The following is a 27952-nucleotide window of genomic DNA, read 5'->3' as shown; positions in this document are numbered from 1 at the left end:
GGTTCCAAGCCCCAACACCCGCTATTCCATTAGCTGCTTTAACTGTCCTTATACAATTTTTACACTCAGATATGGTCTTTTTTTTTTTCTTTTAAATGTATAGTACTGAATGAGAACCTCAGTATTTAAAAGGATGGAGAGAAGATTTCTATTCTCACACACAAAATGGGAAGTCACAGGCCAGCTGCCATGGTGAAGGGTAAAATACATAGAAAGAAACTGTACATTAGACAATATTAAGAGAGAGTCAATTGGGGGGCATCTCCTTCAGAGAACAGAAGTTAACTCATGGGAATGGAAGAAACTTTTAAGACTTAGGGGAACTGAGAAGAAAGTGGAAAGGAAAGTATGGAGAACCCAGGAAGAGTGTGGGGCCCAAAGAACCACACAAATGCACAACAAAAGCCAGGTTACCGTGGGGACAGAGCATCCAAAGTGGGGTTTGCTGTTATGGTGGGAAATCATTACTTCCTAATCCTGCAGGAAGAAGGTACAGTAGTAAGAAGAGTGTGATGAATTCAAAGTTCTCTCTTTCCAGAGAGGCCTGGAAAGTGGAATTTCACAGCAAGAGAGGCGGTAACACAGACAGAGATCCTGTAATGGTGGGTGAAGAAGAGGAAGATTTACAAAGCCAAGGAAGGAGAAAACTATGCTAACAAACAAAACCAAGATGCATATGAAATAATCAGGGATCAGATATCAGAAGAACAAAGGGATATGTACTCCTCTTAACTTCTATAAGGAAAAAGAGTTCTTATACAGGAAGAGAGGTACATGGTTTCCTTAGACACTGTCACAGCTCTGACGCCTTCTCTCCTGACCAGAGTGCGTGTGACTTCCCCAGCTGCCCACCTTGTTGGGTCTTACCTGGACAGATTTGACCGTAGATTTCATCTTCTACCAGCCACAGTTCTTCCCCTCGTTCCAACCTGGAGAGAGCATCTGGTTTGCTGGCTTGATACCCTGTTCATGAAAAATGATAGAAGACTCAGACATATGGAACTGGGCTGGGATACGTCAGGGAGGGATAATGGTCCATTTGAGGGAATAAACAGGTTTCACATCTGTAACCTCAAGGGTTTTCTCTCAGGAGAAAGAGGCTATTATACCCGCTAGTCTGGGGCAAGAGAAGGATCTGAGACTTGACCATATCAGAGGAATGCAGTTCATCTGAAGAGTTAAGCGGCTGAGAATGGAACGGTGGCTAACAGGCACCCTCTGAGGGACCCAGGGGAGCTGTCCTCACCCACGGACATCAGGTTGTTATAGTTCTCCAGCATCACATCCCGGTACAGGGCCTTCTGATCGGGGTCCAGGAGCTGCCACTCCTGGCACGTGAACTTCATAGCCACATCATCATATGTCAGGGATTCCTGTCATAACACAGTCATGTTTATTGAAGTGATGTACTTTGGGTGATATGAAAAAATGTAAAGGAAATTATTCTGCTCACTTTTGCCACATAGGAAACTGGTGCATTTTTTTCCTTCTTACGCTGTGATAGAATAAGAATCCTGGTAAAACACTATGTTACGGTGCAGTCTTACAGAAGGAAGAGACGTGTTAAGACAGGGCTAAAAAGGCCAAGCTTCTCACCATGATTTATTCTTTCCGGTGACCAGCCTTCATTTGGGAGCCCACTCAGAGTCACCTCATTAGAACAAAGTCACTCCTGTCACCCAGGAAATTACGAGAGTTTCAGGAGCCCCATGTCAGGAACAGAGGTCAAAGACCAATATTAGAACAAGAGATGCTCCTAATGTTCTTATCACTTAAGGAATCACAAGGATTTTAGGAGCTCTGTGCCAAGAACAGGGGACAGAGACTAATATATGTTGTCTATTATCTCACAAGCATCTATTTACGAGTATCAAACTATATGCTACTTAAAAGTAGATGAAGACAATATATACTAATTTGAGTGGTCAATATACTAAGCAAAATAAGAGAAACTGTACAGGGAATCCCTGGAAGTCCTGCGGTGGTTAGGACTTGGCGCTTCCACTGTGGTGGCCTGGGCTCATCCCTGGCTGGGGAACTAAGATCCCACAAGCCGTGCAGCCAAAAAAGAAAAAGAAAGAAAGAAAACAAATAAAAAAAGAAACTATACAAAACAAGTATAAAGCATAAAAGATTATTAGATGATCAGGAACTTTATTCAGTATCCTGAAATAAGCCATAATGGAAAAGAATATCAATATATATAACTGAATCACTTTGCTGTACATCAGAAACTAAAAGAACATTGTAAATCAACTACACTTCAATAAAAAAATTAAAAAACAAAAAAAGAATAAAAAGTCCAAAAAAAAGAGATTATTACATAATAAAATTTAAAAGAAAACTATTCTTTAAAGAATATATATTTATGGATGGAGACAAATGCATTTGTATGTGTGTTTATCAATAGGCAGGGTTAATACTGTATTAGATAAAATGAAGAAACAACTGTAGGAAACAGGTTTTTACATACATACGAAGTAACAACAGTTAAGGACTGCAGTTAGAATCTCATCCATCACAACACCTCTATGGAGAACCGTCAAAGTCCTATGTGAACTTGAGACCCATGTGCCATGAAACATTAACATTCCTTGAGGAACTGGCCTGCTTTCTCCTCACAGTTGATCCCTATGATATGTGATATAATAAGAAACATATAGTTGGTCTTCAGCCCTAGTTTCTAACACAATCGCTCCTAAACCCTTGGAATTTCCTAAGCGAAAGAGGTAAGGCGGCATCCTGTGTTATTCATAACAAGTCCTTTTCAACCATACCTGAGTTTACTCTAGCAAGGTGAGTCTTGGTGGACCCCTAGAGAGTTTCAGGATGGGAGCTGGTTGCCAGGGGAATCAACCTTGTGATTAGAGGGTTGGAACTTTCAGCCCCACTCTAGCCCTCCAGGGACGGGGGAGGGACTGGAAACTTAGCCAATCAACAATGGCCATTGGACTTCCCTGGCAGTCCAGTGGTTAAGACTCCATGTTCCTACTGCAGAGGGTGCAGGTTTGATCCCTGGTTGGAGAACTAAGATCCCACATGCCATGTGGACAAAAATAATAAAATAAAATAAAAAGCTGAGGTTTTTAAAGAAACAAACAAAAAAACAATGGCCATTGATTTAATCTACCACACCTACCCAATGAGACCACCATAAAAAACCCCCTAAACTACAGGGCTCAGAGAGCTTCCAGGATGGTGAATATATCTAGGTGCTAGGGGGTGACACTCCTCAAGAGGGCATGGGAGGCCCTTGTCCCTTCCTGCATACCTCGCCTAAGTATCTTTTCCATTTGGCTCTTCCCAAGCTGTATCCTTTACAATAAACCACTATAGGCAAACAAAGTCTTTTCCTGAGTTATGTGAACAGTTGTAGTAAATTATCAAACCTGAAGAAGGGATTTCAGGAACCCCCAATTTGCAGCCAAGTCAGAAGTATGGGTACCCTGGGCACCCAATACTTGGCATCCAAAGTGAGGGCAGTCCTTACTGATGAACCTAGTGGCAGGGCAGGAATAAAGACACAGACAGAGACTGGACTTGAGGACATGGGGCGGGGGGGGGGGCGGGTGGTAAGCTGGGACAAAGTGAGAGAGTAGCATTGACATACACACACTACCAAATTAAAATGGATGGCTAGTGGGAAGCTGCTACACAGCACAGGGAGATCAGCTCGGTGCTTTGTGACGACCTAGAGGGGTGGGATAGGGAGGGTGGGAGGGAGGGAGGCTCGAGAGGGAGGGGATATGGGGATATGTGTATACATATAGCTGATTCACTTTGTTGTATAGCAGAAACTAACGAAACATCGTAAAGCAATTATACTCTAATAAAGATCTAAAAAACAAAAAACCAGAAACAAAGTGAGGCCAGTCCTGTGGGACTTAAGGGATAGCCCTTAAACTTACAGAGACTGATGGTAACTCCAGGTAGTTAATGTCAGAATTGAAATAAATTATAGATGCTCAGCTAGCATCTGGGGAGCTGGAGAAATGATTGTTGGTCTGAGGAGACCCACACATTTGGTGCCAGAAGTGTTGGGAGTACAAACAGATCGTAGTAATGCCTATTATGCAACTTATGATTTCTCTTGTGACGGCTGTCAGAGATAACAGACGTAAATTGACGGCTACCTACTCACGAGGTCTTGCACATTCACATATTACATTCCAACATGAGTCATGTAGTATGAATCCTATGAATAATATATTTCTGATCCAACTTTGCCCAGATTTCTCCAGATACTGCTAGGATCCATTTAAACTTTTCTGCTTAACTGCACTGATTTTTACAGGCAAAGCCACTGGGGAATAAAGGAAAGAATAAAAGAAACCAAAAGTCACCTGGGCCTCGATCATTTTTTCTGGACTTTGGGAAATGGCTACAAACTGGGATGGTGTCTTTAGCTCTTCAGGATCAGCTCTAAATTTCTGTTCAAAAATCTTGGTCTCCAATCAAGGATGTCTCCAGAACTGAGAATACTTTAAGTCCTCCTCCTTCTTTCCTTTGTTCCCTCTTGTTCCTGGGAGCCAGCACCTGTGGGCTGAAAAGCAAATTACTCTTGAGTGGCACATTCCCTTTCAGCCCAGATGTTGTCACTATTGCTGGGCACTCATCTTAAATTAAGGCCCCCAAAGATCTATTGGTCCTTTTATTAAGAAGCTTTGACATCTGGGCCAATAAAACACATTACGAATATTTGGGAAGTACACCTTTCTCTTGTAAAGTGGAAGCAGTTAGACTGTGAAAGGAGATGTGGGAAGGAGAAGCAGCACAGCACGATGCCCCACTGGCAGGGGAATCCTTAGGCAGATCAACTTTAGGAAAGAGGACACACAGACAGGTAGGATATACTCATTTTTTTTTCTTTTAAACCACATGTGTCTATGTACCTCTTCAAAAGTCTTTTTACATTCCAGAGTTCACACACTCAAATTTGAAGAACATGATGCTAAGCAAATAATAAGCACTGTCATGTAATTTCTCATTACCATCTCCACTTCTTGATCCTCTATAAGAGTATTACAAGCATAAATCTATAAAGGATACTCTGCCAAAAATCCTTTAGGAATAAAACTGAAATAAAAACATTTTGGGGGGCAGGGGGAAGAGGGATAAATTAGGAGTTTGGAATTAACCTATACACACTACTATATATAAAATAGATAACCAAAAAGAACCTACTGTACAGCACAGGGAACTCTACTAAATATTTTGTAATAACCTGTAAGGGAAAAGGATCTGAAAAGAAACAGATATATATGTATGTATAACTGAATCACTTTGCTGTACACCTGCAACTAACACACTGTAAATCAACTATCCTTTTTTAAAGTATAAATTAAAAAACAAAAAAAACCCCAAAAACATTTTCAGGCAAAACCAGAGAGAATTCTTCATCAGAAGACCTGTAATATAGCAAATGCACGTGTTCTTCAAGCAAAAGGAAAGGGTCCTCCAATGTAAACAGAAGAGCAGGGAATAAAGAGGAACAAAACTGGTAAATAAGCAGTTAAGTCTCAATGCCAGCTGCGAAAATGATTCTATCTCAGGAGATTTTAAAAATATGAAGGGTTGAAATATACCATGAGAGCATATAAATTAGGAAGTAGGTAAATGAAAAAATGTTCTAAGATCTCTGTATAGATAAAGTATAAAAGTACTAATTACTATAACATTTTGACAAATAAAGGCTGAATGTTATTTGCAATCTCTGGTGTCAGAATAAAACTAATAACTTTAAAAAATATACATAATTTCTATGTTAAAAGAGACTAATTGTAATGTGTATGGTTTCTGTGACAATTACTTAACTCTACCACTGTAGCTAAAAAGCAACCATATTAAAAAAAAATAGGTGTGACTAGGTTCTAATAAAGTTTTATTAACAAAAATAGGCACTGGGCCGGAGTTAACCCATGGGCTCCAGGTGGCCAACCCTTAATTAGAGCAGAAAAGCCAGAGGATCGTCTAAATAGAGTCAGTAATAGTGCAGGGCCTGGACCACCTGTTTTCACAAATAAAGGTTTTCAGAAACACAGCCAGACCCATTTGTTGAGTATTGTCTCTGTCAGGCTGTTTTCATACTATAACAGCAGGGTTGAGAATTTGAGTCTGAAAACATTACCCACTGCAAGGCAGTTTGAAAAAATTATCAAAGGTGAGTTTTGAATATGAGGCAAATTATCTGTATTTGCCTACTATGTCTATACACCTGTTTAGTCCGGAGGCTGGTTACAAAATTTAAATGGAAAAATTCTATACAATTCTAAAGCACATACAGGTCAAATGTCTGTTTAAAGAGAACATTGCATGGGAATAATTTAACATTCAAGTGAAAATGATCAATGAAACTATCACCGGTAACCTAAAAATCCATTTCTAAGAATCTCTGAAGGGGAAATATTGGTGAAAGTATGATATCTGACAGGTCATTTTTACCTTCTTCACCATATTTTTCATAAGAGCATGTATGTTTTCAAAATCAGAGAAATATCAGCATTCTACAGTTTAAGTAAAATTGCTGTAGCTTGGGGACTTCCTTGGTTGTCCAGTGGTTAAGACACCACACTTCCATTGCAGGGGGCACAGGTTCCATCCCTGAGCAGGAAAGTAAGATCCTGCATGCCATGAGGAAAAAAAAAATTGCTGTAGCTTAGTCATTAATGTAAGTTCATGGCTTTCAAAATTTTTCTTTACTAAAGAAAAAGAGAAGGAAACAAGGAGGAAAGCAGGGAGACAGAAAATGAGTTACAAATACAAATTTTACAAAACACAAAACCAAAAATATGGGGAAATTAGCAGCCTTTTTTACTCAGATATGCTATGAGTCTGTCATCACAGTTCATTATTTAAGGTATTTTATTCAATACCTCAGTGAATCTTCAAAATAACTCTGGGGAGATTTTAATTGCTTTTTTTTTTTGCTAAGGACACAGACAAGAGGTCACACAAACTGCACAATGAGCAGGAGGCAGAATTTGGATTGAAAAACCAGATTCATCTCATTCCAAAGTTAGCTGTCACTCCACTTCATATAAGGCCAAAATTATTTGTAAATAAGATGTTTGTTCCTTACAAAAACAAAGGAAACAAGTAAAAGGCTATTGTAGAACTGTAATTAATCACATGATTGCATAAGTATTTAGAGTAATGGTAGAGGTCTGCAACTTGTTTTGAAATGCACCAAAACTAGCAACAACAAAAGACTGACACAGGAAAGGAAGGATGAATAGAGAGTTAGATAACTGGTAGAGCAAGTCTAGTACTATTAATTATAAAGTCTAAGCGGTAGGTATATGGGTGGTTACTATAAAATTCTTTCTGTGTTCGAAAATTTTCACACTAAAAAGTTGGGTGGAGAGAAAGATACTGTAATTATAAGAATTTAGTAAGGTGATATTTAAAGTTAATTGCTGGGGGGGTTGGGGAGGATAAATTAGGAGGATACCATATATAATATAGATAATCAACAAGGACCTACTGTATAGCACAAAGAACTATACTCCACATTTTGTAATAACGTATAAGGGAAAAAGAATCTGAAAAGGAACACACACACACACTCACACACATATGTATAACTGAATTCCTATGCTATTGTAAATCAACTATATTTCAATTTTTGAAAAATCAGCCAAAAATAAAGTTAATTGTTCTTTTATGTTGTAGAAAATTATGTTAGAAAATAAGACGTTTACAACTACAATAAAAATAAGCAGTCTAGACCGGAGATGAAAGGCAGGGGAACAAATCCATGGGTAAATGCATAATTACAAAATGTTCCCAAAAATGACACCTAAGTATTTTAAACATTTCACCTCTATATAAATGTATGCACTGACTTAACATAAACCTACTTATAATAACACCAGTTCATGCATTCAAAATAATTTGTAAATCTATATTCCATGAAACAAAGTGAAAGAGAATATCATAGTATCATTTATGCAATTTATCTGAATTATGAATATTAAGCACATAATATAAAAGCCTAAAACTGAAATATACTAAAATTTTGACAAGGATTGTGTTTTGGGAACAGAACTCACGGTGACAGAGACTTTATTTTACTCGTTTTAGACAGAATCTGAAAAACATCCAAGAGGCATGTGCGGGAATGTTGCAGGACAAAAGATAAAAGCTGCATGTTTCACATAAAACATACTATTAGATATTCATCTGATGAGATTTCTGGATCATTCACCTCGCCCAAAACCTTCATTTCTGAGAGTTTAAGAGTAAAGAATGATGTTGGGTGCCAAAGAGGATTTTAAAGCTAGTGGTGAAGAAGGGTCTCGGACCTCAATGACAGAAGGGGAACGTTAACGTCCATCCCATCTGTTACAGCAACCGAGGTTGGAGCTCAACACACGCAGCGGCCAAGGCACTCGGGCCTCCAAAGTATCAGCCCATACACACATCTGTGCCCCCAGACGATTACTACCACCATCCGGGTTAATCTCAGAGAGTTCCGTACATTAACCCCGAAACACATACTCCTATCTTTTAGCCTCAAACAAAACCCGAACCATAAACGGCATTCACTGACAAACCCTCCCGTTTGTCACCCTCCAGTTCGCAATCACTGAGCCCAATAGAGAGTAAACGGCAAAAACCCCAAAACGTGCCCTCGGGACTAAATCGGTGACCTCTAGGGATCTTTAACCACTAACCACAACCTCCTGACTGAGGCCAGAGGACCCCAATCACACATACCCTATTACCCACCCTTTAGGGCTCCCCGGAAAAGAACACCCGTCCGCGCTATCCTCCCGCTGGTATTCCACACGCATCACCCAACGCGGACGCCGACAGGCGCACCCTCCCCACTGTGCACGAAGAGACCCAGTCACCGACTTGACTTCCTCCAGAAACCATCGCGACCTATCCGCGGCTGAACTTACTTCGCCGAACTTCTTTCGCTTCCCTCATCACCGCGGTACGGTGGCCAACGAGGGTCCGAGACATTTCTGCAGCAAAAAGACAACGGGATTTCCGGCTTCCCTTCAAAGTTAACATGGCCGCGCCCTCCTGCGTGGCCCCATGGGCGCGGCCATCTTTGAGGATCGGGCGCCTGGGGAGCGTAGAGGCCCTTTGCTCTCGTGCGCAGAATAATAGCTGCATCTTAAATATGGGAAGACGGAAGGTCACCGAAACTGTCAATTTTGGGGCACCTGAACCCTTAATAAAAACAGGCATATGCGCATAAGCTCGAGCTTACACAGAACAAAAAACGGCATGGGAGTAAATCCCTTCCTGCGAGCTGGCAAGAAAATTAAAATGGCAGCGACCTTGACCCACTTTATACAAAAGTTAGGAAATGGTCCAGTGGGCGCAACCATCTTACAGGAGGAGGAGGAATCCATATAGCACAGAACTCGAGTTTGGGAAAAGGCAAACCGGCCAGTAAAGGATATCTGGGCCGAGTTTCTAAAGAAATTGGCCCGAAGGGACTTTTGAACAGAGCACTGGGCTTGAAGAAGCTCTGGCGTTACAGGGATGCCGGCCACAGGTTAGGAAATAAAAGCGGCTAGAACGTGCTAAAGCCGTTTGTATGCAGGGGGGAAAGGCCACTAAAGGCCAGGGCCAGTTGCGAAGGGTGAAGGGTGGTACCTATGACTGAGGGGGAGCCTTCCCTTTGAGGTCTAAAGACAAAGGCAGGGCTCTGAAGGCCAAGGACCAAAATTTGGGGAAATATGACTTAAAGAGGAATAAAATGTTGTGTAAAAAAAAAGAAATCAGGGGAGTTTCCTGGTATTCCAGTGTTTAGCCCTCTGTGCTCTCACTGCTGAGGGCCTGAGGTCGATCCCTGGTCAGGGAACTAAGATCCCACAAGGTGCGGGGTGTGGCCTTAAAAAGAAAAAAGAGAGAAATCATATTACACTACGTGAGTCAGTTGCGAATAGCATTACAAAGTCATAGTAAAACCATAAATGTGGTTCCAACTAAACCTGTTGGAACCTGTTTACATTTCCACCATGAATATATGATATCCACTTTCTCTAATTCCTCACTAGCACTTATTATAGAGATCTTAAAAGGAATAAGATGACCAACCTAAATTTTTGGGGGGTGGGGTACCAAACTACTTTATTTGAAGGAATGGTACTAAGGAAAGAACTTGTAGATGTTTTGGTACAACTTATAGAAAAGGTAAAGGTAACCCAAACATGCATGCAGTGCCTTGGTGACTAGGGAAGTCACCCCTGTGGCAACGGGAAGCCAGCCTAAGGCTTAGCTCTCGCTATCACTGCTTCCCAGGGTGTGCTTGTCAAAGAGATACTCTGCCATATCAGATCGGGGACCCCTATCTTGTGCAAGTTGGTTACTTCGTCACCCAATTTGATGGATTTCACCTGCTCATTCACAACCTAAAATTTTTAATAGCGAAATAACATACTAGCCACTTATTTTTAAAAATCGTAAATACTTTTTAAAATGCCAGTGTTACTAATATTCAGATTAATAGAGTGAATGATGAATAATATTCAGAATCTCAGTCTGTGGGGTAAAGGCATTCTATTAGGCTTAGCCTCTCATTTTTCTCATCTGTGTAGTCGATAACAGAGGTGTCCATCACATACAGCTTTGAATGAATTGAGATATTATCAAGCTTGTCATAATTCTAGTTCAAAAAATGCACACCAACAGATTTTAGGTGTTATGTTTGGTGTATTTTTTTAGGGGGGCAGGATTGAGTCTAGAGTATAGAAATTAATAAAATGTTTTTGGAGTACAACTTGCAATTACCCAATTTAAACTTTCATTCTCTTAATTGAAATTAAGTAGAAATTTTAGAACACACATGTTCGAGGATATTTATGGCATCAATTCTGACAATTTTAAGGAAATAAGATACAATCTTGTGATTGTTAACATAAATTTATTCTTGCATCTCTGCAGTCATACCTTTGGATGGTGCTCCTGCACAGCAACTCTGACCAATGTGTCCAATGGGACAATAACAGCAAGCTTGACCCAGAGGATAGAAATAGACTTGCTCATTGAGGCATGTTCTATTTGTCACTTGGAGCTCTTCTAACACATAGTAATAGAGCTCAGGCTAGCCTTGGAAGGCGAGACTACATGAAAAGTGGCCCCATTCATTCCAGGGGAGGCTCAGATACATGAAAAAGCCATTTAGATCATGTAGCCCCCAGTCAGGATAGCCCACACCAGACAATCCAACCCTCAAGCCACATAACAATTAATTATTAATTAATGTTTGTTGTCACTAGACATTAAGTTTTAGGGAGGGAGGTTTGTAATGCAGTCAAAGGTTACTAATACCAATATGAATACACATTAGAAGGTGATTGGTTAAATAAATCATGGGATGTCTCTTCAAGAACACTATATGCAGACATAAGAATGAAAAAGATTGCAATCGGTACAGCTACTATGGAAAACAGTACTGAGGTTCCTCAAAAAATAAAAATAGAAGTACCATATGATTTAGCAATCCCACTCCTGGGTATATACCCAGAAAAAAGTGAAAACTTTGGTTTGAAAAGATACATGCATCCCTAACGTTCATAGAAGCATTCTTTACAACAGCCATGACACAGAAACAGCCTAAGTGTCCAATGACAGATGAATGGATAAAGAAAAAGTGGTATTCATGCACTGGAATATCATTCAACCATAAAAAGAAGGAAATCTTGCCATTTGTGACCTTGAGGGCATTACACTAAGTGAAATGTCAGGCTGAGAAAGATGAATGTTGTGTGATCTCTCTTACTTGTAGAATCCCAAACCCCTCCAAACTTGTAGATAATAAAGAACAGATTACAGTTGCCAGAGGCTGGAAGAGGGTGGGAGGGCAGAAATGGTGAAGGTGGTCTAAGTACAAACTTCCAGTTATAAGTACAAAAATGATGATGACGGTGATGATTACAGTAAAAACAACAACAGGGTTGTTAGCCATGACTGCAATGCAAGTTACGCTCAAGATCAGATACAGCTACAAACCTAATAGAATGGGTACTGTAAAATATGACAGTACCAAATGCTGGTGAGGCTGAAGAGCAACTGAATCTCTCATCTGTTGCTAGTAAAATGGCTAAAATAAAATACACTGAAAATTCCAATTGCCAGAGAGGATGTGGAACAAGTGGATTTCATACAGTGCTGGTGAGAATGTAAAATGGTACAGCCACTCTGCAAGAGAGTTTGGTAGTTTCTTTTAAAGCTAAACACTTACCATATGCCCTAGTAATGACACACCTGGATATTTATCATAGAGGAATGAAAATTTCTGTTCACACAAAACCCTGGATGCAGATTTATATCTTTCTTTACAACAGTTGAAACCAGGAAACAATACAAACTTCTTTGAAAAGTCAATGGATAAACAAACTAGTACATCCAATATGTTTACTACTCACTAATAAAAACAAAACAATTCAACTCAAATAAGTCTTTTTTTTTTTTTCCCAGACCAAGAACTTTTTTTTTTTTTTACTCAAATAAGTCTTAAGAGCAATTTGCTGAGGGACAAAAAAACCCCCAAAGCTTACATGTTCCTTATTAATAAAAAATTATAAATTTGTATAAATACAACTTATTTATATAATGTCCAGTTATAAAAATTATTTTGATAACATTCATAAATGACAAAATTATATTGATGGAAAACAGACAAGTAGTTGCCAGAGGTAGGTTTGGGTAGAGGGTGTGAGCATAAAAAGCTAGCATGAGGGTGTCTTTGTTGATTAAACAGTTTTACATTCTGGGGATGGTGGTTACATGAAATCTATATATGTAATAAAGCACCTTAGAATTACAAAAAAAATTATTAAAAAAATTAATGTAAAATCTAGTGAAATCTAACCTCCAAAGGTTAGGAGTTAACAGTATACAACCAATGTCATTTTCCTGAGTTTGATAATAAAATATGGTTACATAAAACGTTTTTACTGGGAGAAGTTACATAAATGATACTAGGGAATTCTCTGGACTACTTTTGCATTTTCTTATAAGTTAACTTAATGATTTCAAATTATAAATTTTATAAAAATAACTTTGAAGCTGGTTTTGTAAAATATATGGTCATATTTATAAACTTAGTTAAGCAAGTGCAAATATGTGTTCATATTCAGTTTCCTTTTAAAGAAGTTCAGTATGCTAAATTTACAATTACATTTAAAGCTGAAGAAAAGTAAGAGCTAATCACATATGGGGGTGGACACAGAACACTCTTGCATCATATATAACAATAAAAATCAATGATGAGAAAAGCAGACTATTTTTTAAAACTACTTTTTAAAACTATGGAATTACTGACAAGGCAACCAGAAAGGAGATTTAGATGCATTATCTGATGTATGATGAGGTTAGATTTGTAACAAAAAGCACTCAAACATTTATCATTTTCACAGAAGTTCATTCCTTTGTAAGTCCTCTGATATTTAACTAAAGGTGCACTACCTTTAGTGTGTTCATAGAAGTTTTAATTTCTATATGATTTCCTAACAAATGATGAGGCAGAATGTATCACTAAAATCCTACCATATATACTGTCCTCTTACAAGTTTTTCTCTGAGGACTTCCCTGATAGCACAGTGGTTAAGAATCCGCCTGCCAACACAGGGGACACGGGTTCAATCCCTGGTCCAGGAAGATTCCACATGCTGCGGAGCAACTAAGCCTGTGTGCTACAACCACTGAGCCCACGTGCACCACAACTACTGAAGCCCAAGCGCCCTAGAGCCTGTGCTCTGCAACAAGAAGCCACTGAGATGAGATGCCTGCAAACAATGGAGAGTATCTCCCACTCTCCACAACTAGAGAAAGTCCGCACACAGCAATGAAGACCCAACACAGCCAAAATAAATACAATTAAAACAAACAAACAAAAAGTTTTTCTCCAGTGTGAATTCTGACACTCACTGAGGTCTTCTTTCTGGGTAAAGACATTCCCATGGTCATCATATTTTTTTTTTTAAACATATTTCTACAAACAATAAGCTCACTGACGATCAATGAAGATCCCTGATAATAAAGTCTATCTTCCCACTGAAGACTTTCTTAGTCTCTGCAGTCACAGAATTTGTCAGAGTATATACTTTTCAGATATATAATGAAGCCAGAAATTTTGCCCAAGGCGTCTCCACACTGAATGTATCAGAGTTTTTCCAACATGTTTTCATTGACACAAAATGTGAGGTAAGGATCACTAAAGGCACTATTCACCAGGTTTATCTCCTGGGCAAGTCCTTTCATCTCTTTAGGGCACACATTTGAAAACAGGCAGTACCATGATTACATTCTGCTCTGCTAGAAACACTGATGTTTAAGTGAAGTCTTAGCTGCCATAGAAGGCATTTCCCCAGTCACTGCATTAACGGGCTTTTGTTCACTCATAAGTAATGAGCTGTGACTCTCTGTTAAAGGAATTTCCAACTTGACTGAATCTACCCATTTCTCTTATGTGCATTTTCTTATGTTTAACAAGGTTTGACAAGTGGGAGAAGGCTTTCTTACAATCACTGCATCCATATGGTTTCTCTCCTGTGTGAGTTCTTTGATGTACATTGAGTACTGACTTCGTGGTGAAGGCTTTTCCACATTCATCACACTCATAGGGTTTCTCTCCTGTGTGAATTCTCTGATGGGTAATGAGACCGTACTTATGGGAATAGGATTTTCCACACTCAGTACATACAAAGGGTGTCTTTCCTGTATGACACCTCTCATGTTGTATGAGGCATATCTTCTGGCTGAAGGCTTTACCACACTCATTGCATCCATAGGGTTTCTCTCCTGTGTGCGTTCGCTGGTGTATAACGAGAGTGCGTTTTGTGGTGAAGCCTTTTCCGCATTCGTTACACAGGTAAGATTTCTCTCCCGTGTGAGTTCGCTGATGTATAATGAGAGTCCGTTTAACAGTGAAGCCTTTTCCACATTCACTGCATATGTAAGATTTCTCCCCTGTATGAGAGCGCTGATGTACAATGAGATTACTCTTCACGGTGAAGCCTTTCCCACACTCATTGCACAAATATGGTTTCTCTCCAGTATGAGTTCGCTGGTGTACAACAAGATAGCGCTTCATGGTGAAGCCTTTCCCACATTCACTGCATATATAGGGTTTCTCCCCTGTGTGAGTGCGCTGATGCACAATGAGATTGCTCTTCACAGTGAAGCCTTTTCCACATTCACTGCAGACATAAGGTTTCTCTCCACTATGAGTTCGCTGATGTGCAATCAGATAGCGCTTCATTGTGAAGCCTTTTCCACACTCACTGCATATATAGGATTTCTCCCCTGTTTGGGTTTGCTGATGTACACTGGGACTGCTCTTCACAGTGGAGCCTTTTCTGCATTCACTGGTTAAATGGGGTTTGTCTCGTGTTTGAGTTTTCTGATGTTTAGTGAACGTGACATTTCTGGAGAAGGATTTCAAACACAGATCACACCCATGGGGTCTGTCTCCTGTATGAATGCTCTCATGAGAAATAAGCTGAGATTTCCTGATGTGTGTTCTCTCACTTTCAATGTAGGCTTGGGATTTCTCTATTTTGTGAGTCTTCTGATGCTTAAGGACTTGGAATTTAGCACTGATGTGTTTTGTACTTTGAGGAAATTCAATTCCAGAATACAACTGTCCATGATCACCACGTAGAAAGGACTTCTCATCTCCATCAAACTCCACAGGGTTCTTTATTTCACATCTTCTCTTCTGGTTAGCTAAACTTAAGGTTGATTTCAAAGCTTTTCTACATATGTCAAACATATGATTTTGTGTCAGGGCTAAATGTGTTTTGCTCAGATGAGCACTCTTTCTAAATGCATTCTGTTCACTGCATTGTTGCACACTCTTTGGAAATCTTTGGTTTTGAGAGTGCTCCAGCAAATGACTGTCAACTTTCCCAAATCCTAGCAAAAAGGAGATGACAAATTATTTCATGAGACTGGTATGGAATGAAAGTGCTTAAAAGATGACATGGAGGACTTCTTGGGGGTGCAGTGGGTAAGAATCCGCCTCCCAATGCAGGGGACACGGGTTCGATTCCTGCCCCAGGAAGATACCACATGCTGCGGAGCAACTAAGCCCGTGCGCCACAACTATTGAGCCTGTGCTCTAGAGCCCGTGAACCACAACTATTGAGCCCATGTACTGCAACTACTGAAGCCCACGTGCCTAGAACCTGTGCTCTGCAACAAGAGAGGCCACTGTGATGAGAAGCCCGCGCACCACAAGGAAGAGTAGCCCCCACGCGCCGCAACTAGAAAAAGCCTGTGTGCAGCAACGAAGACCCAACATAGACAATAAAATAAATAAATAAATAAATAAATAAATTTATTAAAAAAAAATGACATGGGGGGGGCAGCGGGCAGGCTCTTTATTGTCTACCATATGATCCCAGTATAAAATTATAAGGATGTAAGAGGAAATAAATATCACATCCAAGAAGAGACAAAAAATATATTTAAAGCTAATAAATACCCACAAAGAAAGAGTTCTCCTCTGAGGAGATGAATACATGGAGCAGGTGTTGAGGGGGCCTCAGTCACCCCCACAGCTGTAACTGCTTCTCTAATGACTAGAATATGACCTCCCTGGCCACTCCCCTTGCTGGTTCTCACTCACACACCTGGACAGGATCTATTCTGGATTTCATGTTCTATTATGCAAGGTTCTTTTCCATGTTCCAACTTGGAGAGCATATCTGGTTTGATAGCTTGATATCCTATTCATGAGAAATGAAAGAAGACTTAAATACAGGAACTGAGGCACAGTATGTCAAGATGGGAAAATACGGCATTTTAGAAACAAAATTTCTTGTATGCAAAGGAAAAGTTCTCTTTCAGGGTACAGGAAATTATACCCTTTTGTTTGGGGCCAGATGGGGGACTGAAAATCTAACTCTTTGGAAGACCACAGTGACTGCAAGCTTTCATCAGGTGATGGAGAAAAGGCCAGTGACTGGGCCCCTCTAAGTGACAAAGGGAGCTGTCCTTACCCAGTGACACCAAATTGTTATAGTTCTCCAACATCACATCCCGGTATAGGTCTTTCTGAACAGGATCCAGGAGCTGCCACTCCTCCCAGTTGAACTCCACAGCCACATCCTCCAGTGTCAGCAATTCCTGTAATGATAGAGTCCTGTTTAATATGATGTGAATTCCTTTCATCAATATGGAAGAAGCATGAGAGAAGTTCTAATTTTCACCCTATAGCCTGCATCTCTATACTTTTCTCAAATACATTTCAGTATAAGCAAAATACTATATTTCTATCTATATATTTTAGCACCTATTTCCATTTGCATACTAAAAATATGCAAATGACATCAGGACAAATAAAATATTCCTACATTACCATGAAACTTTACAGGCAATATGAGAATCAACCATGAACAGCCTCCACATCCAGTATTTACAAGACAGTGTTTTTAACAAATGCAAAAAAAATAACAAACTATACAAAATATGTCCACAGCAAAACAAAACAAAACAAAACACACCATTAAGTTGATTAGGAAGACTTGAAAACAGAAACAAAGAGAAAATATAATAATGGAGGAGCAGTATCCAAAGATATAAAGGTGAAAAATTCCAAGACTGATTAAACACTCTAAGCTTCAGACTCAGGAATCCCAACAAATTCCAAGTAGGTAGTCTATACACAGGCACATCAGACTAAAACTATCATACACAAAATATGAAGGGAAATTATAAAAGCATCCAGAGACAAAAGATAGATTACCTAAGACAGAAACAATAGAACTCAGAAAAAAATGGAATATTAACTTCAAAGTTTTGATTTTTGTGCCAAAAAGGTCAGACATGAAGGCCACATGGTATTGAAACACATGATTCTCCTCATAGAGTCCTGTACAGCATTATCTCCTCCCAGCCACATTGTGTGACAGTACTCAGGAGTACTGCCAACCAAGGAAGCTCAGCTAAACTTGAGTGTCCAGAGTTTTTACTGAGGTTTTATTATACATGCCTGACTTATTGAATCACTGACCACATGGCTGAACCCAGGTCCTTCCACCTTCCTGGAGGCCAGACTGGTAACACATGGCTGAAAGCCACAACCCTCTAATTACATGGTTGGTTTTTTTGGCATGGACTTTTTGGCATGGATAACTCATCTTGAGTTATTGCATTAGCACAAATCATCTAGGGCTCACGAGTCACTTCATAGCATAAACTATAAAGTGTGGTCCCAATGATCGGGGATGAAAAACAAAGACACTCCTATCACATGGGTAATTCCAAGGGTTTAGAAGTTACCTCCCAGGAATCAGAGACAAAAGTCAACCAAATTCCTTATTATACACTAGGTATTCATGCCCCTGTGAGGTACCCTTCTCTGGAGTATGGCCTGAATTGTTTCCAAAAAACTGAACAGAGCAAAAGTGATGAGATGCCACTTTTAAATTAGGGTATATATACCAGCTTGCTAATAGAATCTGTCCTTTGATGACTTTGATGAAACAAGATGGCATGTTGGGAAGGCCCATGTAACAAGGAACTCAGTGGTCTTACATGAACAGACCACTAGAAACTGAGGATCTCATCTGAGTTCTGGAAATGAATTCTGCTAACAACCATGTAAGTGAGCTTAGAAGTGCATCCTTTCCCACTTGAGCCTTCAGATCAGACCCCGCCCTTGGGCTTATACCTTGATTGCAGCCACATGATAGACTGTGAAACAAAGTACTCAGCGATGATATGATATAAAAATAAGCATTTGGCCTTTGTCCCTAGTTCCTGGTACCCTGGCTCCTAAAACACTCAGAATCTCCAGGGTGTAAGTGTTTTTTCTATGCTAATGAGATAACTGGTAGGGGAAGGGCACCCAGATAGTTTCAGGTTGGGGACTGGTTGCTAGAGGAACAAATTATGTGATGAAAGGGTTGGAACTTTCAGCCCCACTCCTTACCCCAACCTCCAGAGAGGGGAGAGGGGCTGGAGACTGAGTTCAATCACCAATGGTCAATGATTTAATCAATCATGCCTAAGTAATGAAACCTCCATAAACACCCCAAAACTATGGGTTTGGCAAGTTTTCAAGTTGGTGAACACACTGAGGTACTGGAAGGGTGACACACCCCCATACCTTGCCCTATGCATCTCTTCCATTTGACTGTTCCTAAGTCACATCATGTAAATGTAAGTAAATAAATCTGTAAATTAAGTAAAGTGCTTTCCTGAGTTCTGTGAGTTTTTGAGCAAATTATCAAACCCGAGGAAGGGATTGTGGAAACTGTAGCCACTCTGAAGCAATACAGATATAATTTCACAAAAAGCCATTAACAAGAATGTTTATTGTTACGTGGTTTGTAATAGCAAGAACATTTAAATATTCATCAATAGGTGAATTACTAAATTATCACACATATATTCATTGCATCACATAAAAAAGAAGAAAGCTGGTCTGTAAGCACCAAAATGTAAAGAATTCCAATACACTGAAAACAGTCTGGAAGATGTCATGAAAATGACAATGGTGGCTCACTCTGCAGAGGTGGTTCATATATGAGTGTAACTCATGGGCAAGGTGTATTGAGGATTTCCCTCGTGGTGCAGTGGTTAAGGATCCACCTGCCAATGCAGGGGACAAAGTTTCAATCCCTGGTCCGGGAAGATCTCATATGCTGTGAAGCAACTAAGCCTATGAGCCACAACTACTGAGCCCAGGCGCCACAACTACTGAAGCCTGTATGCTCTAGGGCCCATGCTCCACAACAAGAGAAGTCACCAGAATGAGAAGCCTGCACATTGCAACAAAGAGTAGCCCCGCTCGCCATAACTAGAGAAAGCCTGCGCGCAGCAACAAAGAACCAACGCAGCCAAAAAGAAAAAAAGGAAAAAAAAAAAAAAAAGAAGAAAAAAAAAAAGGAGTATTGAGCTGTCATCAGTGAAGTTTGCATTATTTCACACTGAATCTGTTTCTTAAACTCAGAGTGAATCTCCACCACTATTCCAGAAAACATAGGTTTGATTATGTTACTTTATCATTTCAAAGGTTAAATATTTGATTTCTATCAAACTCCAATGGTTTTTTCCAGATTTATTGAGAAATAATTGACATATATCACTGTATAAGTTTAAGATGTATAGCATGATGGTATGATTTACATACATTGTGAAATGATTACCACAATAGGTTCAGCTAACATCCATCTTCTCTCATACAGATATAATAAAAAGAAAAGAAAAAAGAAAAAAGATTTTCTCCCTGTGATGAGCTCTTAACAACTTTTCTATATATCATATAGCAGTCTTGCCTATCATATTGTATATTACATCCCTAGTACTTATTTATCTTATAACTGGCTTTTTTGAGTATGATTTGAACTCATGGAATTTTATATGTCTATATAGGTAATGTTCTTCAGTCAATTGCACTCATCTTTCTTTTAGATGCTCGTCTGGTACCAGGCTAGTGGTATTTCGACTAGTGGGGAGCCCCTCAGAGTTATCGATGTTGCTAGGAGTATCATTCCATTCACCTAAGTGACACAAACCACTGAATCCCCCAAGGAGCTGGTCTGCTTTTTCCTCATAGTCAACACATATCATGGAGCCTTCTGTGTTTCTCTGGTTGTGATGTCTGCCAGAGATAATGCAAAGTGACAGCTGATGTAACCCACAGCGTCCGCCACAGTCACACATTATCTTCCAATATTAGTCGCCTGATGTGACCCCTATGAACAATATATTCCTGATCCCACTTTGTCCTGATTATGAATTCAGAGTCTAAATTAATTTCTTCCCAGAACCCGATTCATACTTCTTTTAGTTGAACAGACTTTTTTTCAGGTCACCACAAATCCATTAGACAATAAAGGAAAGATATAACAACCAAAAATCACCTGGGTCTTGATCATCTTTTTCTGTGCTCAGGAAACGTTAACATGGATTCTGTCTTTTGTCTCTTCTGTGTCTGCCATGTAATTCTTAGAGACAGAAATCTCAGTGTCCAGTTAAAGACGTCCCCAGAAATGATGATATCTGATTCCAAGCACCTCTTCTTTCTCCCCTCATTCCTTCACTCGATCACTCTTTCTCCTGGGAAGCCAGGACCTGTGGGCTGAAGAACAAATTGACTTTGAGTGTACATTCCCTCTGGGCCCAGACACTGTCACTGTTGATATGCACTTATCCTTAACTAAGGGACCCCAATATTTCTAACTGTTACTTTATTTGGTGCCTCAGAGGCTTTCACACTCTGGGGCAATAAAACAAGGTTCTGAAGGTATGAAAGGTATGCCTTTCTTTTGTGAAGAGGAAGTGGCATGACTATTAAAGGGGAGGAGGGAAAGCAGAAGGAGCAGAACATGGTGCCTCAGGTGAAAGCTTGAGCACATCAAATTTACAGAAGAGGCCACACAGACGGTTCCAAGGATTTGAACATTGTGCCTTTAAAAAGTACGTGTGCCCAGGTACCACTTCAAAAGTCTTTATATGCTCAGTGGGAACACACACCTCAGTTGAAGACCACTGTACTAAGCAAATTATTAAGACTGTCTTATTTTTCTTTGTGTACTAAAAGATTAATCTTGCCCAACAGAGGTTTGGCTTTGCCCTCAGTTCCTGGGAGGGAACCTCTAAGCCCTCAGAATGTCCTGCCTGATAAGAAAGGTTTTACTTACCTAGGAGGAAGCAATTCCACATAAAATAGCATCAAAAAGAAAAAAAAAAAACCCAAGAATAAATTAAAACTAATGCAAGACTTGCATACTGAAAACTATAAAACACTTCTGAGACAAATTTAAAGAGATATAAGTAAATGGAGAGACACTCTAAGCTTGTGGATTGGAAGCTTCAATATGGTGATGGCAATTCTTCCCAGACTGACACAGATTCAATGCAATCACTATCAAAGGTACACCAGGAATTTTATAAATATGGAGAAGCTGATCCTAAAATTTGCATTAAAAGGCAAAGAATATATAAAAGACCAATTGTAAAATATATCAGACCAATTGTAAAATAGAATTATATTACAATTGGTCTGACGGTGAGTGCTTATACTAATCTATTTCAAACTTTATTTTAAAGCCACAGTAATATAAAAGGTACTATATTGGTCTAATGATAGATACATAAGTCAGTGCAACAGAATTGAGAATTGAGAAATAAATACAAATATGGTCAGCTGATTTTCAACAAAGGTACACAACAAAGCAATGAGGGAAAAGATGGTCTTTCCAACAAATATACTGGAACAACTGAATACCCATTTCCAATTAAATTAAAATAGGTAATAAATTTAAATTTAATACCTAAAAATATAAACTACCTCAAGAAATCGAGAGGACAAGCCACAGGCTGGGAGAAAACATTTGCAAAAGATGTATCTGATAAATGACTGTTATCCAAAATATACAAAGAACTCTTAAAAACTCAACAATAAGAAAACCCAACCCAACTGAAAAATGGGCAAAAGACCTGAACTGACACCTTACCAAAGAAGATATACAGATAGCAAATAAGCAAATGAAAAGATGTGTAACTAGGAAATCACATCATATGTAATTAGGAAATAAGAAATTAAAAAAAAAAAAACAATGAGATACCATCACCCACCTATTAGAATACCAAAATTCAAAACAATGACTACACCAAATGCTGAAGAGGATATGAAGCAACAGGAACTCTAATTTATTGCTGATGGGAAGGTAAAATGGTACAGCCATTCTGGAAGACAGTTTGGCAGTTTCTTACAAAACTATATATACTCTTAACATACAATCCAAAATCACATTCCTTGCTATTGACCAAAATCAGTTGAAAATTATGTCTACACAGAAACCTGATCACAGGTATTTAGCAGCTCTATCCATCCAGACAATGAATGAATATTATTCAGCACTAAAAAGAAATGAGCTGTCAAACCATGAAAAGACAAGGATGAACCTAAAATGCATATTATTAAGTGAAAGAAGCCAAACTAAAAAGCCTATATACTATACAATTCCAACTATATGACATTCTGGAAAAGGCAAAGCTACGGAGACAGCAAAATGATCAGCGGTTGCCACGGGAGGGTAAGATGAATAGGCAGAACCCAGAGGATTTTTAGAGCAGTGCAACTATTCTCTATGATACTAAATGGTAGATACATGTCATTTTACATTTGTCAAGATCCAAACAACATACAACACCAAGAATGAATCCTAATGCAAATTATTCTCTTTGAGTGATAATGTGTCAATATGTAAATTGCTTGTAACAAATTCACCACTCTGGTGCAGGATGTTGACAGTGGGGAAAGTTATACATGTCAGGGAACAGAGGTATGTGGTATCTCAACGCACTTCCCATTCAATGTTGCTGTGAATCTAAAACTGCTCTTAGAAAATTAGGTGATATCTTTATCTATCTATATGTATACATGCACACATAATCTTGCAGAAAACATATGAGACATTTCTCATGACCTTGGGTTAGGCAGAGAAGTCTTAGATATGTCACCAAACCAGCAAACCATAAAAGAAGAAAACTGATAAACTGGACTTGAATTATGTTCTGCACATCAAAAAACATTATAAAGTTAAAGGAAAAGGTAAGCTACAAATCAGGAGGAAAAATTGCAAATCATATACCTGACAAAGGACTTCTATGCAGAATATATAAATAAGTCGAAAAACTCAAGAAGCCAAACAACCCACTTAGAAAATGGGAAAAGGCTTGAATAGACATTACACTAAAGAAGACATGTGAATGTCTATAAACACATGAAAAGATCATCTACGTTATTTGTCATTAGGGAAATTAAGATGATGGTGAAATTCTACTATACGCCAACTAGAAAGACTATAATTAAAAAGACTAATAATTCCAAATGTTGATGAGAATGTGGAGAAACTGGAACTCATACAATAATAGTGAACTGGAACAGGCACTTTTGAAACGTTGTAAAACATACACTTATCTTAGGAACCAGCCATTCCACTCACAGGAATTTAACAAACAGAAATGAAAACATGTCCAATTTGCACCTGAATGTATGTAGCAACATTATTCATCAGTCTCATACTGAAAACAATCCCAATAACTGTGATTTGATAAACAAAATGCATTATATACATCCAATGGATCACTCAGGAATAGAATCGAAGAGAATATTTCCTAAGTCATTCTATGAGGCCATTTAGTTTTAAAAAATACAATACTATCTATAATATAATTTTAAAAATATGAAATATTTATGGGAAAAAATTACAAAAGAATGTAAAAGACATTCTGAAAACTATATCACTGAGAAATCTGTAAAGTCTTTAATAAATGGAGAGATATAGCTTGTTAGAAAAAGAACCATTTTCTGAAATGAACCAAACAAATCATTCTCCAGAATTAGTCTATAGAGTCAAGTTTTTTAGTAGAAACTTATGGCCTGATCCTTAAATTCAGACAGCAATGCAAAAGGTTAGCCAAAACAACTGTGAAAAAGAACCAAAGTTGGTGGGTTGACACTATCTGATTTCAAGAATTTCTATCAAGCTACAGTAATCACAACAGAGTGGTATTCCTTTGTCATCACAGACAAACAAATGGAACAGAACAGAGTTCAGAATAAGACTCACATATATATAGCCAACTGACATTTTATAAAGGTGCAAAGGCAATACAGTGGAGAAAAGAAAGCCTTTTCAACAAATGTTGCTGGAACAAGTAGATATGAATATCAAAAAGAAAAAAAAAAGAACTTAGATCCATACATTGCACCATATATATAACTCAAAATGGATAATAAACCTAAATGAAAAACCTAAAAAAAAAAATTGAAAACTTCTAGAAGAAAAAAATGGCGAATATCCTCTGATCTTGTAGTTAGGCAAAGACTCTTAGGTACAACACCAAAATAATAATTTGTTAACAAAGTTCACACACTGGACTTCATAAAAACTAAATCCTGGGGCTTCCTAGGTGGCGCAGTGGTTAAGAATCCGCCTGCCAATGCAGAGGTCACGGGTTTGATCCCAGCTCCAGGAAGATCCCACATGCCGCGGAGCAACTAAGCCCGTGTACCAAAACAAAAAACAAAAAAAAACACCTAAATCCTTCTGCTCTTCAAAACATATTGTTAAGAGAATGTTGAAAGGCAAATCAAAGACTGGGAGAAAACCTTTGTAACACATGTAACCGGAAAAGAAAGGATTTGTATCCAGATCATATAAAGAATTCTCAAAAATCAACAAGAAAACACAACAGAAAATTGCAAAAGACTTGAGCAGATACTTCACTAAGGAAGATATATGGATGTCAACTAAGTACATGAAAAGATGCTCAATATCATTAGCCACCATTAGGTAAATACAAATTAAAACCACAAGATATTGCTCCACATCTATTAGACTGCCTGCAATAAACAAGAAAGATGATACAAAATGTGGAGAAACCCAACAGCTATCCATCTTCTTTTCCTGGATACAAAGTACAACCACTCTGGGGAACAGTTTAGCAGTTTCTTTAAAAGTTAAACATACACCTACCACATGATTTAGCCATTCAACTACTAGCGATTTACCCAGGAGAAAGAAAAACATATGTAAATATAGACTTGAACATAAAGAGTTCACAGAAGCTTTATATGTAACAGCTAAAAACTGGAAACACAACTACCCACCAACAGGTGAATTAATAAACTCTATAGAATGAACTAATAGTCCTATAGTGGACTACAAAGTAATAAAAAGGAACTTCCCTGGTGGTCCAGTGGTGAAGACTCCACACTTCCACTGCAGAGGGTGTGAGTTCAATCCCTGGTTGGGGAACTAAGATCCCACATAATGCATGGCCAAAAAAAGTTTTAAAATTAGAAAGAAAAAGAAAAGGGAATTATGGATACACATGAGAACGAATCTCAAAATATTAACGTTGACTGAAACAAGTCAGACTAAAAATGAGTGTACACTGTATGACTGCATTTACATAAAACTTTTAAAGAATATAAACTAACCTATAGTAATGAAAAATAGATTGGTGGTTACTTGGGGAGGTGTGGGGAATATGAGAGGGATGGATTAAAAAGGGACACAAAGAAACTTCTCAAGGTGATGGGTATGTTCACTACCTTCACTATGGTGATAGTTTCATGAGTATATATGTCAAACTTACTAATCTGTATGATTTAAATATGTGTAGCTTATTGTATGTCAATTTTGCCTCAATAAATCACTTGGGGGAAAAAAGAAAAACTTACGGATACTTATAATATAGACAGACCTCAAATATATCCATGAAAAAAAAGGCAGCCCCAAAAGACAACATATTTTATGATTCTGTTTCTATGAAATGTCCAGAAATTGCAAATCAATAGAGACAGGGAGATGATCAGTGGTTGTGTGTGGCTCGGGGTAGAAGTGGAAACTGAGGGCACAGAAGATCAAGAAAACTTTCTGTGGTGATGGAAATGTTTTAAAATTGGATTGTGCTATTGGCTGCACAACCCTAGAAACTCAGTTAAAATTACTGAAATGTATACTTGGTGAATTTTATAGTAAATAAAACTACAACAAAAAAGACTTCCTTTTCTATAGTACAACAAAACAAAACAAAATAAAACAAACAAACAAACAAACCCCACCAACCGAAACTGCAAAAAAAGGTCAAGTAAAAGAGTTTACCAAGAAATAAAGGTAGCCAGTAATCTCTGGGACAAAAAATGGGCACCATAAACTTTTAAGTGGAGTGGTAGAATCAGAAAGTAATCAGAAAGTCAAAATGGGTTACTGAAATTATAACTGAATACTTTTGAATATTGTATGTCAATACTACTTACATTAATGAATACATTTGATTCCAGAATTCATGCACTGGTTCATCAACCTGTGGTGATACTATTGAAACTGTTTTTAAAAAGTATAAATATCTGAAATGCAAACACGTTGACATCGGAGAAATTGATACAATTAACTGTCTTTATACAGATTATCCAAATAATCCCAAATAATTATGTAAAAAAAAACCAACCTAACATTAAAAAAAAAACTTCTCAGGGCAGAACAGAATACAGGGTAAAGGAGATGCTTTTACTTGAGTTAGAATGACCCTAAAGACAAATATCCAAAAGAAGTGTAGTAAATTTGGAGACAAGAAGGCAAAAATTTCATTAAATTACATTAAAATAGTAAGCTTATCACTAGATCACTCCGAACCACATTGAATGTGGCGAGGACAGGGAGAAGATTGAGAGCTCGAAGAGTAGTGATGTGGGGAGACAAAGTTTTTAGTAAGGTCCGTGAAGACAGACTAGAAGGAGTGAGCTGTACTTGGATTAACTGGGGAAATGCAGCCTTCAAGTCTGTTTCCGGGATTGAAGGTTTCTCAGGGGCCCTGAACCTCCACAAATACTGACAGCTCCCACCAGGCATCTCTACGACTGAGTCCTATATTAAATGCCAGATTAACTCCAAACATGGCCAAGAAACCAACAGGGATGTTGCCCTAACTCGGGATTCTCTAACACTGAGTCCCAGTTTAAAGCGCGAACCCGGACGAAACACCGCGTTCACTGATGCAAACTTTCCACCACAGTTCTCAACCACTGAATCCCATCAGCAAAGTAATCCAAGTGCACCCCAAACTCTGACACAGTTGAACTTTCGGTCGATGATTTCTTCAGACTCTTAATCACTGACTGCCAAAGGCCCCATCCCTAACGTCCAGATGTCTCAGCTACTGACGGTAAATAAAATCCCAACTACGGTCTTTCACACACGCTCATGTTTCACAGACCCCACAGGCCGTGAATCCAAGCCCCGAACCTGACTCACCTGATCCCAAACCCCTCCAGGCACCACTGGCAGCGACAAAAGGCTGAGCCCAGTTTCTATTTGGATGCGCTCCTGAGAGGTCCCTGGAGACGCAGACCGGCTGGGACCAGGGCATCTGGCGAAGACCTTGGAGTGCTGCCGGATGTCCGAGTTCCGACCGCGGGCTCCGCTCTATGACGTAACATGGCCCCGCCCACCTCGGC

General features: G+C 38.9%; 1 protein-coding gene across 2 annotated transcripts in view; it reads right to left on the bottom strand.

Annotated features, from left to right (window-relative positions):
- The window catches only part of LOC130838423 (zinc finger protein 615-like), a 33413-nt gene extending 5528 nt beyond the window's left edge, over positions 1 to 27885 (bottom strand). Inside the window, exons 1-6 of one of the 2 annotated variants that reach the window (XM_057711501.1) lie at positions 27750 to 27885; positions 20841 to 21058; positions 16971 to 17097; positions 16602 to 16697; positions 14694 to 15882; positions 14422 to 14609 (exon numbers count right to left, since the gene is read on the bottom strand). In XM_057711501.1, coding sequence (XP_057567484.1) covers positions 14422 to 14609; positions 14694 to 15882; positions 16602 to 16697; positions 16971 to 17097; positions 20841 to 20855 — 1615 coding nt within the window. In that variant the 5' untranslated portion in view covers positions 20856 to 21058; positions 27750 to 27885. Of the gene's footprint in view, positions 1 to 867; positions 964 to 1246; positions 1374 to 4343; positions 4544 to 8730; positions 8875 to 14421; positions 14610 to 14693; positions 15883 to 16601; positions 16698 to 16970; positions 17098 to 20840; positions 21059 to 27749 lie in introns of those variants that run through there. The other variant, XM_057711500.1, reaches the window with a different exon arrangement.
- Between the last annotated feature and the right edge of the window lie 67 nt (positions 27886 to 27952).

This window comes from Hippopotamus amphibius, chromosome 16 (assembly GCF_030028045.1).
Source record: "Hippopotamus amphibius kiboko isolate mHipAmp2 chromosome 16, mHipAmp2.hap2, whole genome shotgun sequence".
Classification (NCBI taxonomy): Eukaryota; Metazoa; Chordata; class Mammalia; order Artiodactyla; family Hippopotamidae; genus Hippopotamus; species Hippopotamus amphibius.
This window is presented reverse-complemented; position numbering and strand designations above follow the sequence as displayed.